Source organism: Ruditapes philippinarum, unplaced genomic scaffold (assembly GCF_026571515.1).
Source record: "Ruditapes philippinarum isolate M1 unplaced genomic scaffold, ASM2657151v2 ctg1578_1_1_1_1, whole genome shotgun sequence".
In the NCBI taxonomy this organism is placed as follows: domain Eukaryota; kingdom Metazoa; phylum Mollusca; class Bivalvia; order Venerida; family Veneridae; genus Ruditapes; species Ruditapes philippinarum.
In genome coordinates this window covers 314659-327305 of record NW_026862400.1, presented here as the reverse complement: position 1 = coordinate 327305, position 12647 = coordinate 314659, and the positions used below count along the sequence as shown (strand labels likewise).

At 31.5% G+C, this 12647-nt stretch overlaps 1 protein-coding gene across 1 annotated transcript in view; it reads right to left on the bottom strand.

Moving 5' to 3' along the window:
- Nucleotides 1-2483: 2483 nt before the first annotated feature.
- The window catches only part of LOC132718993 (uncharacterized), a 30952-nt gene continuing 20788 nt past the window's right edge, over nt 2484-12647 (bottom strand). Inside the window, exons 3-10 of the mRNA XM_060702725.1 lie at nt 8921-9167; nt 8067-8150; nt 7138-7317; nt 5507-5569; nt 4889-4993; nt 4204-4311; nt 3378-3503; nt 2484-2634 (exon numbers count right to left, since the gene is read on the bottom strand). Of these exons, the coding sequence (XP_060558708.1) occupies nt 2594-2634; nt 3378-3503; nt 4204-4311; nt 4889-4993; nt 5507-5569; nt 7138-7317; nt 8067-8150; nt 8921-9167 (954 nt within the window). The 3' untranslated portion in view covers nt 2484-2593. The remainder of the gene's footprint in view (nt 2635-3377; nt 3504-4203; nt 4312-4888; nt 4994-5506; nt 5570-7137; nt 7318-8066; nt 8151-8920; nt 9168-12647) is intronic.

The following is a 12647-nucleotide window of genomic DNA, read 5'->3' as shown; positions in this document are numbered from 1 at the left end:
TCTATGTTGGCTTTTGCATACATAATTTAGTATATTGAAGTTTTAATTTAGTGATAACATTTGTATAATTTATTGGCATTGCACAATATTTATACGTCTGTTTGATGAAAGTTTCATCATTTGAATATGAAATAAATTCAACGCTCCTCATTAAATTTGAAAAATCGTCATAATTATGTTTATTCGCAGTGTTGGTGTGACTTTATAAACAAATACAAAGTGCCCGTACAATTGCTTTAAGTTTAAACTTATAAAAGTTTGGTCGTTATAAACCTAGTCTCGAGTTTTTAAAAATCCTAGCAACCGATCCCCCTTTGCTTTACATTTTTACATTCACTGCAGTTACCAGAGATTAGGGCCCATATAATGCATATATAATGTTATCGTAAAATTTCCAACCAACCAAACTGCTGACTTGAAAACGTTTCGGGAAATCCGCATCCCTTTTACAAAATAGTTTCTAGTTTGCAACAATAATTTGTAAAGTGTGAAGCTATTGTTTATAGTTTTTTTAATGCTGTACAAAATAACCCTTGTGCAAACTGAGGATGCAAATGTGTAAGGTAGTACATATAAATTTATAAAAGTCACATTAGGAATTTTACTAATAAATAAAAAGAAGTTGAAAAATAAAACATTTTATTCTGAAAAAAAATTCAATAAAATGTATACATAAACAAATCAAATATAGTGATAAATGATAAATTGTTCATTTGCATATATGTCTGTACTGCATACATTTAAACAATTTCGTTCGAAATAAGTAAATAAGTATAAAATAGAAGTAACTCCCCGATTTAGATAACTGTAGAAAACAAACAGAAAAAATACATTAATCTTATATATACATACATAAATGCAACAAGAGCCATCGCCAAGTGGTGGCCACGCTCGACTATTTGTTATTTCTAACTTAAAACATCAGAGTGAAAATATTGCAATAAAGAATAATAAAATAAAATTTTCATATTTGATCTTAACAGTATAGGTCATTCACAGATCAAGGTCATATGTACATTATTCTACATGTCGGTGTTGTCGCAAGTATTGTTGTGTCTCAGTATGAATCAAATATGTCCATTATAGGTAGTACCAATCAAAATTCATGTTGTATAAACACTTAACCATGATGGTCAATGTCACTTTGAGGTCAAGGTAAAACTTGATTAATGCAACATTTCAGTTGTTTTTTTTTTTTGTTTTATTTTGTTCAAGTATACATTGAAACTGTAAAAAAACATGATAAAAATAATAAATACATAAAATTATCACAATTAACCCTTTCCCCCATGAGCATATTGTGAAAAATGGCCGTTTTCACTGAAAAGCCTCCTCTTACAAGTTCAAACTGCTATGAAACTATGAAAAATGCTTCAATACTAATCAAACTTGGCACAAATGTTGACTGGACCATTGCCTTTGTAACGACATGCTCAGTCTTAAATTTCCTGTTACCATGGCAACGAGGGGACATCTCAAAATTGTCAAAAATCACTATTTTGCCTCGATTTTTTCCATCAAAATTTATTTCAAAGTGCTGCAACTTCTCAAGGGATTGAGACAGAGTCAAAAGCTTTTCAGCGTTGGTTACACGTTACATTATGATCGACCTGGGGTCATTTTTAGCCTCTCACAAGTCCAAAATTTTCTTGGCGATGAGGGGGACTCCGCCCCCCTTCAAACCCCCCTAGCAGAAGGGGGCACATCCCCCTTCTGCCAACCACCTGATGTATCTTTTGGATGGGGGCGGCGCCGAAAAAGTGCTCAATTTTTTTAGCAACATTTCTCAAACAAAAACATGTGTTTGGAGCCTAAATAGGACATTTTTTCACTATTTGAGGCCTAAAAAAGGGGGGGGTCGAAAGTGCGTTGTTTCGCGTATATATGAGGTAAAGGGTTAAGGCAAGAATCACTAATTTGACCTTAACAGACAAGATCATTTTAAGGTCAAGGTTTTATTTGTATAGTTCAACAAATCTGTTGTGTCATATTCGCCATTTTGTTAAAATATGAATATATTTTGTTAACATATGAATATATTTCGTGGAATCTAAATAAATAACAACGTTATGGCAACTTGAACTACATGTACTAATTAGATATTGCATGTTCAGGTCATTTTAGGGTCAGGGTCATTTTTGAATTATAGAATATGTCGGGATTTTTCACATAAAAGTTCTTTTATCCAAGTATAGATTATATAATAACACATCAAATTGACAATCATAATTAAATTCACAAATATGACCTTGACGGTCAATGTCATTTAAAGATCGAGGTCATATTTGAGATATACATCGTATCAATTTTGTCATAAGTGTTCTTCTGTAAATCTTCAAATTAATAATAAAAGTAATGACAACTTAAACAATATACAATAATCTGACCTTGACGGTCACTCATGCAAAGGCCAATGTCATTAAATGCCGCGAAATTATTTCCTCCCGATGTCTTTAACAATGCTTTCACCGGCGATTCACGATTTATTTGTTGTGATTACTAACTGTAACCTTTGCCTCATGTTACTCCAAGGAAAACCGAATATTAATGTTCCTCACTATTCCTGACCCCGTTTCATTCAAGACGCAGAAACTTAAAAGTATCTAATTGTCTCCCGTGGCGAAATAATTCTAGCTGCAAAAGAAAAAGAAATAAAGTTGGTGTGTGTTCAATATTGTGTACATTTTGTATTATATTAAAATCACCGAATCACAAGTAAACTGTATAAAATGTTCTATTATTGTTTCTTTATTTTAATCTTTCATAATTTATTTGGAAGTTTTTGCATGATCGTCTTCAGATTCTGTTTTATATATGTATATCGTATGTAGACTTTAATAAACTTATCTAACTTTAAATGTGTGTAATATACTGCTATTAATAGGTTCGACCAAAGACAATAAGTTACCAATTACTAGTAACAACCGATCATAAATTTTTATAGTTTCAAGTTGAATTGCATTTCTAACCCGACTTTAATTTTAACCACAATCGTAGCTAAAATTGTTTCAAAGTCAATTTACTCTCAGTCATAAACAATTCACCACACCTAACCATTAACCTTGAAACTATTTAAATTGAAACTTTTAAAGATGTTATAAACAAGTCGTAAAAAGTTGCATTCCTGCACTCGTGGTACAATTACTTCTCAAATTTTAAAGTTTCGTTATAAACAAGAGCTGTCTGTTGGACAACGCGCTCGACTATTCTAATTGCTTGACAGTAAGAAAAGGGACATAACACTGTAAAAATGCAACCCATAGTTATTGGACATGTGTTTAAAGTTCATAGTTCTACTTCATCGCCTAAAACTGAAATTGTTTTAATTATATTATTAATGCAGCCACTGATTGTAAGAATAAAAGATAATAAAATACCTTTCGTGTGACGTAATTCTGCTTGCAAATCCCGAATCTTGTCTTGATTTCTTCTCAAACCTTGATGTAAATTTGCGTTTTCTAGAACCATACTTGTGTAAGTCATTATAACTGTGGCAAGTTGATCTAAATTTTAAAATAAAAAATATCAATTTATCCTTAATTTCAATGATAAGTGTTGACCTTCAGAACCTGCTAATTTTGTGTAAAGGATTAACCCAGCTTTGAGTTTAGAACATCCGTGCAGTCTGACGAGACTCTGCTGACGGTTATAGCTTTATTTTCGGTTATGTTTTTGTTATATACACGCATGTTGGAATCCCTTGTACTTCAAATGGTTTCTTCCATTTTCAAAGCAGGGCGAATCCATTCAGAAAATCTCGCAGGTTAAATGGTACGTCTGGATAATGATACAAAATATGGTCTAAAGAAATTCTTGAAGAATATTTATTTGATTAAAATCATGTCTACTGAGTAATTTCTTCAGAAAAAGTCTGTTAATGCGTCAGTCTGACTCAATTAGTCCCTAAATAACGCTACATGTAAGAAATATAAGTAGATCTGAACTTTTGTCTGATTGGTTAAAGCGTGTTAATGAATGTGATTAGTTTACTCGTTGGTAATTATAAATAAATTACTCGGAGTACCTCGGTTACTGAATCAAGTACACGTGACTTCCTCGAGTAAGTGATTGCAACCAGTACTCAACATTTACTCGAATCCTGCAATTCAGTCCGAGTAGACCCTGTTTTAGAGTCAAGTTATTGAAATTTTTGTGATAAAACTCATTTTAAATTGTAGATATTACAAATCATGTAAATTTCACCTCCAATTGCCTGTTGCTGACAAAGTTCGTTCGTAACGGATTCGAGTCGAGTCTGTAACAAAATCTCCATCTTGTCTGTAATATCATGTCTAGAACGATAATCCCTGTCTGGAAGTATATTTATACATGTAAATACATATATTAAAATGTTCACAACGCAGGCAGTGTAGGTATATGTTTTATTTGCGGTTCATTTTTGTAAAAATCGTTAAAAACTTTACGGGGAAAAACTTCTCCGAAGAAATACATTTATTAGTTGTTTTTTTATTACTGCAAAATCATTATTATTCGTGGTTTACTAATTTTCATCGTTTGTTTGAATGAGTCAATCCACGAATTTAAAATCCAACGAAATTTTCATTTTGTCTGCTGTAGGATTATTTTGCATCATATTTACATTTTACCATATGGAAAAATAGACAGTCCACGAATTTAACAACCCACGAAAAGTGTCTGTGTGACACGACCACGAAATTTCATGCTCACGAAATTAAGTGAATTAACAGTTCTACCGGTATTGTGGCTCTTACTTTTTCATCTATCATCCACCGTAATAGCATTGTTGAATTATTTTTCGTATTATTAGATTCTATTATTTTTATTATTATTATTATGATTATGTTTATTATTATTATTGTTATTATTATTACACATTTAATTTATAGCTTCTTCAAAAAGATTGTACCATAAAAATATTGAAGCTGCTGGACCGCCCGACAAAGATTCCCTCCAGTTAACACCTCCAGTTGATTTATGGGTATAGTAACCCGTCTAAGATTAGCGATTTCATCTGGAAAAGATATTACAAGATATAAAATAAAGCTCAATTATTTAAAATTACATCACTATTATAATTAAACTTGGGAAGAATTTTAGACTTCCTTAAGTATTTTTGTTCTAAATATTTAAATATTTACCACGCAAATACTATAAAGAATTTGAAAGTGGTTTATTTGTAACATATATTAATATTCTTCTAAAAATAGTTAACAATATGCAGAGATTAATCATTTTACTTAAGAAAAGAAAACAATGAAAACTCTCATGGAGTATTGCTTAGGGAGTTATCCTCGTATTGTGAGTAGTGATGAGTAAAGAGTGATATGTGGGTAATATCTAGTGAATAAATTGGCAATTCTCAAGAGTGAGTAGTGCTCAGTGAGTTATGTGAGTAAAGAGTTGGGTGTGAGTAATATCTAGTGAATAAATTGACAGTTCTCAAGAGTGAGTAGCGTTCATTTAGTACTGAGGATAGTGCTCACGTGATAAAAATTGAGAAGTAATCAGCAAATTATTTTCTTACCATTTAACGTCCCAATATGATTCATAAGCTGCTCCGTTTCCTTATGTTTTTCTTGTAAATGTCCTAAATTCAAAGGAAATATCAAATATATTATCTGTTAATTCAATTTTTATAATGTTTAAGAAATAGTACTACAAAACCATGAAAAAGTTATTTTAAAAAAAAATCACCTATAAAACCATAAGAAGAACAAAGGTAGATGAATTAGAAATAATGTGAATTTTATATATGGGCTGCTCATGAGAAAACCAACATAGTGCAAAAATTTGACATTTTTACTTTTTACAATTTATGGAAATACGATAATTTCCACTTACTAATGTACAATTTTTATATCTTTTATATATTTAAAAGGTTTATATTATAGATATTAGTTCAAAATCGACAGTTATATAGCCATTGACGTCATGATATCATAAGAAGAACGTAACGTCAAAACGTCAAAATAAGGTAAACGAAGTGGCGTAAAGGAAATAAAAAGTGCTATAAACACTGCAAAATAGTAAATTTATCATAATTTGTACATAATTTGTATACGTTTATCTATCGCGTTCTACAAGAAAGAAAGAAAGAAAGAAAGAAAGAAAAGTTCGCTTGATGTGTGTGTAAAAGATTACAGGCGTACTGAAATTTAAAGATCCTGTAACACAATTTTTTTATGGTTTTATATCATAAATATGATGCTCAAATTAAAATTTATCAATTTTGCAAGTTCCAAAAAGCATTATTTATAAAGATATTACCGAATTTAACATTTCGTGTAAATAAAGGGAGGTAATAAAAAATAATTTTCTATAAAGTCTAAGTCAATTTTTTCAATAAGAAATAAATGCATATATTTTAATGATAACATATTATATAAACAAATATTTGCAGTACAAATTTTACATTTTCTTCGATGTTTGAAAATTGTTTTATAGCATAAATACATGTATATACATACATATATATAATTTCACTTAGGTGGGGTATGCAACTTCAAATACAACGTACAGGGCCTTTAAGTTAACGCTGTAGAGAAATTTCATCTCCAGTTAAATGTATAAAAGCATAATATTTAAGTGAAGTCATGCATGTTTGAAATACGAAACGTTTTTCTTTCTTTCTGTATATGTTCAAATTTTGCTTGTTTTATTGCTTTACGCAACATCCTCGTACGGGCTAGCCTTCTTGTCTAGCAAAGTAAATTCAAGGTTATTCATTGAAATAACATTTTTGTTGATATATAGATGGTCCATTAAAGTGCAAACTTTATAAACTGTCGTATTTATCACATACCCAAAATAAAGACCATTTAAAGTCATATAATGCGTTAATATACCATTACAAAAACACAATTAACCATGATTACGTGTTGACTATAATATGAGCTTAAGAAGACTGGGCTGAACACCCCTGTAGTGAATAAAAAAGCAGGTAAAGGTCATATTGCGACTTTCCAGCTTTACTGATGGAGGAAGACCTTGTATGTGCCCTTCCGTGCATTATTTAGGCACGGTCGGGTACCTGATTAGAACCACAGATGTTCCAGAAGCTTGCTGTATAGCTTTCTCACATGAGAGAATATAATATAGGATATGAGATCAAAGCTTTAGCTTATATATGTCTTTTCTTTTTTATCAACAACCAACCTGTTAATTTTGTCACTTCATTTCTGAGTTCTTCTATGACTTTGTCTTTGCTCGGCACAATATTTTCCCGGTAGATTCGAAGTTCCTTTGCCTGTGTACAACATAATGTTTTAAACTGTTGCAGATTTTCAATTTCGCCCTTGAGATAACGTACTTCTTGCTTAGCGTCATAAAGCTCAGCTACAAAAAAAAGAATAAGTATTTTTTAAGCTCAAGGCATAACATGACATACCAATAATATCTCCCATTTCAGTAATTATTATCTATCACACACTCGTGAAAACTCGGTATATATCGCCTATTTCCGTGACTTACATAGATCAACTAAACGTCGCAAAGACCCGGAGCAACAATAAAAAGGTCCGAACCTATCATATACGGAGAAAGACGAAGGTACTCGAAATCATACGAACTTTTCGGGAATATTTCAAATCTGGTTAAATAAAAATGGAATTCTAAGACAAAATTAATCGAGACAAAATTCATTTTATTCTTATCTTCATTCATTGAAAATGTTGTTTTTCCCCTCTTTTTTAACAAAATAGAAACTTCTTTCCCAGGAGGCAGTTAAAAAAAATCTAAAACATGTATTATGATGTGACATAAACAAACATTAACCCAAAACCAGCTGGCACCGAAAGTAAAAAGCCTTTGTCATTAGTAGATCTATAAACTATAAAGCCGGGCCAGGATGTGCATAAGTGGATTCAGACGAGTCTCTTGACTATTAATTGGCTGACCAATTTCAAATTTTCATTTTGATATCCCCAAAATTTATAAAAGAGTGCACACAAATAAACTTTACAAATTCGGTTAAATAGTCCATACAATGTCCGACAATCGTAACTTTTCGCTACTTTTGCTTGTCTTTGGTATGGATAATCGGCGAGATGTCCCGAACAGTTGTAACCCTGACGACTATAAATTACCTTGAAGTCTTTGATTTTGGCTTTGCTCTTCTTCAATCTCTTCCTGTTTCTTAATGACTTCTTGAGTAAGGTTCATGTCGTAATCTTAAATAATAATAATTATTATTATCATTGTATCATTGTAATAATGATGAAAATAATGACAATTATAAACAAAATGATGAAGATCCTGTTGATGACAATGATGATCACAATAATGAGTATGACGACATATAAACTATTTTCAAACAATTTAATTTGTTTATTTGCTCATCACTAACAAAAAAGTACATGTTTTCGAACCATATAGAAGCAATTGTAATTTATTTAAAGTTTAGAAATACCGCCCGGCTTGTTGACGGACTATTTTTTGTTTTTGTTTCAAGTCACATCACACTGTATAGGTCACACGGTGACTTTCCAGCTTAACTAGACAGTAGAGGAAGATCTCGGGCGCCCCTTCGTGCATTATTTCAGGCACGATCGGACCCCTTAGCTGACCTTCCGTAGGCAAGTTGGGTCGCTTCCTAACATGAAAGGACAGGTTTCAAACTTGTTGTTGCGTTGTTGACTTAGTACACCACTATTGTTTTGTTATTGTCGTTTTTCATATATTTGGGTTTTCAGTTTTATTTTTATTTCCGAGTTTGAATAAGCAAAAATACATTTTTCAAATTTACAAACATATCTAAGATTGTTTTCATTGTCAGAATAAACAATAGTTACAACAGAAAAAAAACATTTAGAGAGAAATGAATAAGTAAGTTTTTCAGGTATTTATCCCCTGAATCATGAAATAAGAAAAAAGAAATAACTCTAAAAATTGATTGAAATTAAGATCGTGTAATATTCATAATTTGAAGATCATATATTACCTTCCAGTTGTTCAATAGTTAGGTAATGTGATCTTAGGATATTCTCACTGGCTTTTTCCATTTCTACGATGTGATGTGAACTGATAGTTATGCCACAGACATTACACAGCTCATCTAGATCGGCTTTTCTTTGACTGAAACAATGTGAACACATGCACAGCCCGCATTCAGTAACTGTGGCTCCTCCAAGCTCTGTCCGAAATATCGGACATTTCATGGGTGATATTTCGTCACTGCCAAACTCAATCTGTAATAGAAATATCATTACGCTCATACTTATGTCTGAAATTCTAAAAGCGAAAAAGACATGCCACTAGTGCAGATAAGGTCTGGCCTACACGTCTTTGCCGTCCGACCAAGTTCGAAACTGTTGGATACGTAGTTTTAGCACTTCGGTATGAAAATAATGGACTTTCAAAAAGCCAAACCAGACCAGTTCATTACACAAAAATATCCGGCTCTATCGAGGCCATTTTAATTTTAAAAGTTATATAATATTTTCAAACTAAAAGCAACACAAATCACTAACTATGGTACAGGCGATTTATATAATAACTATATAACGTTCCTGGCAGGATACAGGTAAACATTTATACACTTGTATTCTAAAATTATCTTTGCAATGGCAACGACTAGCATTTTGTATTAAATATATGAAAAGGCTATATAAACAAGAAAAATATTACATACATTCGTATGTAATATAGGTACGATTGCATACTTCTTTTGTGAAGACTTAAGGTTTGCTGCATGAAAGGTGTAATGTAAAATGAACAGGTCATGAGATATAGCAACGGACCTATTCCTGTTTTTTTTTGGTGTGTGTAATGTGTATTTTATAACACTTGCAACAATCAATACCAAATGGTTTCTATTGCATTTCTATAGTGCTAACAGGTTATAATACTGTTTAGAGATACCATAATATAATAAAAAGTGGAGATGAAAGACCAGGGTTTTGAGGGTGAAACGTTACAGGGATGGTGAAACATCCAGGAGATGTAAAGTCCCAAACACCTAAGAAGAACTAAAACACAGTGTCCCATTTATTATTATTTATTTTTAATCTTATTCTGACAAACATTATGTGACCAAAGATTAAAGTTTAAATACAACAGTAAAATTAAATATGAAACTTAAGTGTAACAAATAAAAGGGTAGTTGTACCAAAATAAAGGATATATTACACAAATAAAACATAAAGGCAGCTAGCAAACCGTTGAATATTTTTTTAAAAATTTATTATTAAAGTTTTCACATCATTTAACTTTGGCAAAAATACAGCTTAACAAAGCACAGAGATAAATTTAATTTTCAATAAAATTTTACAATGTCTTTTTAAATTTACTTTTAAAAAAAAATCTTTTCATTTAAAAGATTATTACATAAGTTCTGTACAATTGAAGCTAGTGATAGAAAACCCCATGTTAAATTTTAGCAGAAAAACTCTCAGTATTTTTGCCTGTATGTTATTGTTTTGATCAAGTTGTTAATTTCCATATAATATAATATATATATATATATCTATCTGCTGTATAACTGGTTTACTTAATACCTAAACAATTAGAAACAAGAACTGTAGGTAGGGAAGCAATGCTGGACTATTATTAGTGCTTGACAGTAAAAAGGCCTCGATAAATGTAAAATTTTCTTAGTTAACAAGGGAATAATTTTCCTTTAAAACCATGTTACAGTACGCCTTGAAGAGAGTCCTATTATGCTCTCAAAGAAGAGTATAAAATTTCAACTTGTTTCAAAGCTAAATGTCAATAGAATTTGAAAATATCTGAGGTAATATGCAAAGTTAAATGTAAATTCTAAGTCGAAAAAAAGGGGCATAATTCTGTCAAAATGCCTTAGTACAGTTACCTGCTCCTGTCTACAGGTAAGGGTCATGCTGGTGAATAAGTGCACAAAGTTTCAAAGCCATATGTGAATGGACTTTGAAAATATTTTGAGGTATTACAAAAACTTTTAACGTAAATACTAAGTAAAAAAATTATTCTAAAATGCTTGATACAGTCACCTCCTCCTGTCTACAGGTTGGAATCATGATGGCGAACAATTGTGGGAAATTTTCAAAGCCAAATATGGCAATGGACTTTGAAAATATTTGAGGTATATCGTAAAAACTTTTGACATAAGTTGTTACGTATCACACCGACGTTTGGGTGACTACAAAAGCTCTACTTATTTTAATCGAACAGTCAAGCTAAAATCAATCAGTGTTGCCAAGCAGCCACAATATATTCCATAAATTTTTGTTTTAAAATTTAACAAATTTTAAGTGCACAACTGGCTATTTGAATGAACCAGAACTTCACGAGTCGGATATGTCGCCTTGTGAACAATGTAGTTAAGGAGAAAATGGCCAGAAACAAGAAAAAATAACAAAGGGCAATAACTCAAAAATAAGAAGTGCAGAGCAGCATTTTCTTTGCACTATACTTCTTTATCAATAAGATATATCATCCTATGAAGTTTTCAAGTCCATAACTCTTATAATTTTATTTGAAAAAATTAATAAAGGGCAATAACTAAAATAAGAAATGCAGATTATTGGTTCTTGTACAATGCACATTTTTTTTATTGAGATCTATCATCCTATGAAGTTTCATGTCCATAGCTTTTGTAGCTTTAGGAGTAACTAGAACTATCGCTGAATGCGATTCATACCCCCACCAATGTCCTTGACAGAAGACAACTTGGAAAGGTGGTTGAGGGAATAACTTAAGTGGCACAAATACATAAAAAGAAATTATCTCTGGTGAAAAAAAGACTAATTGTACAGGTAATAGTAAAAATATCTATTATCAAATAGTCGTGTTTCATGTTCGAAACAGTTACAAATAAACCTTTCATTTTCCCAATATACTAAACTTTTATAAGTCAATTTTTGACCTTCAAGTGTGGCCTTGACCTTCAGCTGGCACAAGGGTATGATGGGTTCTGCACATCGCCCAATTGGAGAGAACATTTGAGTAAAGTTTGAAGAAAATCCTTCCATTAGTATAGAATTTATAGAGCGGACACAACATATTGTCTAGTATTGATTGTATGTAAATTTAAGAGACTTAAAAAGGGGGATAACTTTGTCAAAATGCAATACAGAGTTATGAAACTTGACCCTGCATATCGTAATTGTGACACCTCATATATTCTTTTAAGTTTCAAGCAAATCCTATGCTAGTTTCCGAAATAATTTCAAGAACATGTTTTAATCTAAGAACATTTTCTAAGTCAATTTTTGACCTTCAAAGTCTGACTTTTGACCTTTAGCCTGCACAAAGGTGACATGGATTCTGCACATAAACCTTGTTTTTAGGTGAACATTTGAGAAAAGTTTTGAAGAAAAATTCTTCCATTAGTAAAGGATTTATAGAGCGGACACAACATATTGTCTAAATATGATTGTAATGTAAATTTGAAGATTAAAAAAGGGGCACAACTTTGTTAAAATGCAATACAGGAGTTATGAAAACTTGACCAGCATATCTTAGTTGTTTGACACCTCATTTATATTTTAAGTTTCAAGCAAAATACCTTTTCTAGATTCAGAAATATTCAGATATATGTTAAAATTAAAGAACATTTTCTAAGTTAATTTTTGACCTTCAAGTGCTGACCTTGACCTTAAACCGGCAAAAAGAGTGACATAGGTTTCTGCACATAACCTTGTTGAGGTGAACATTTGAGCCAAGTTTGAAGAAAATCTTTCAATAAGTGT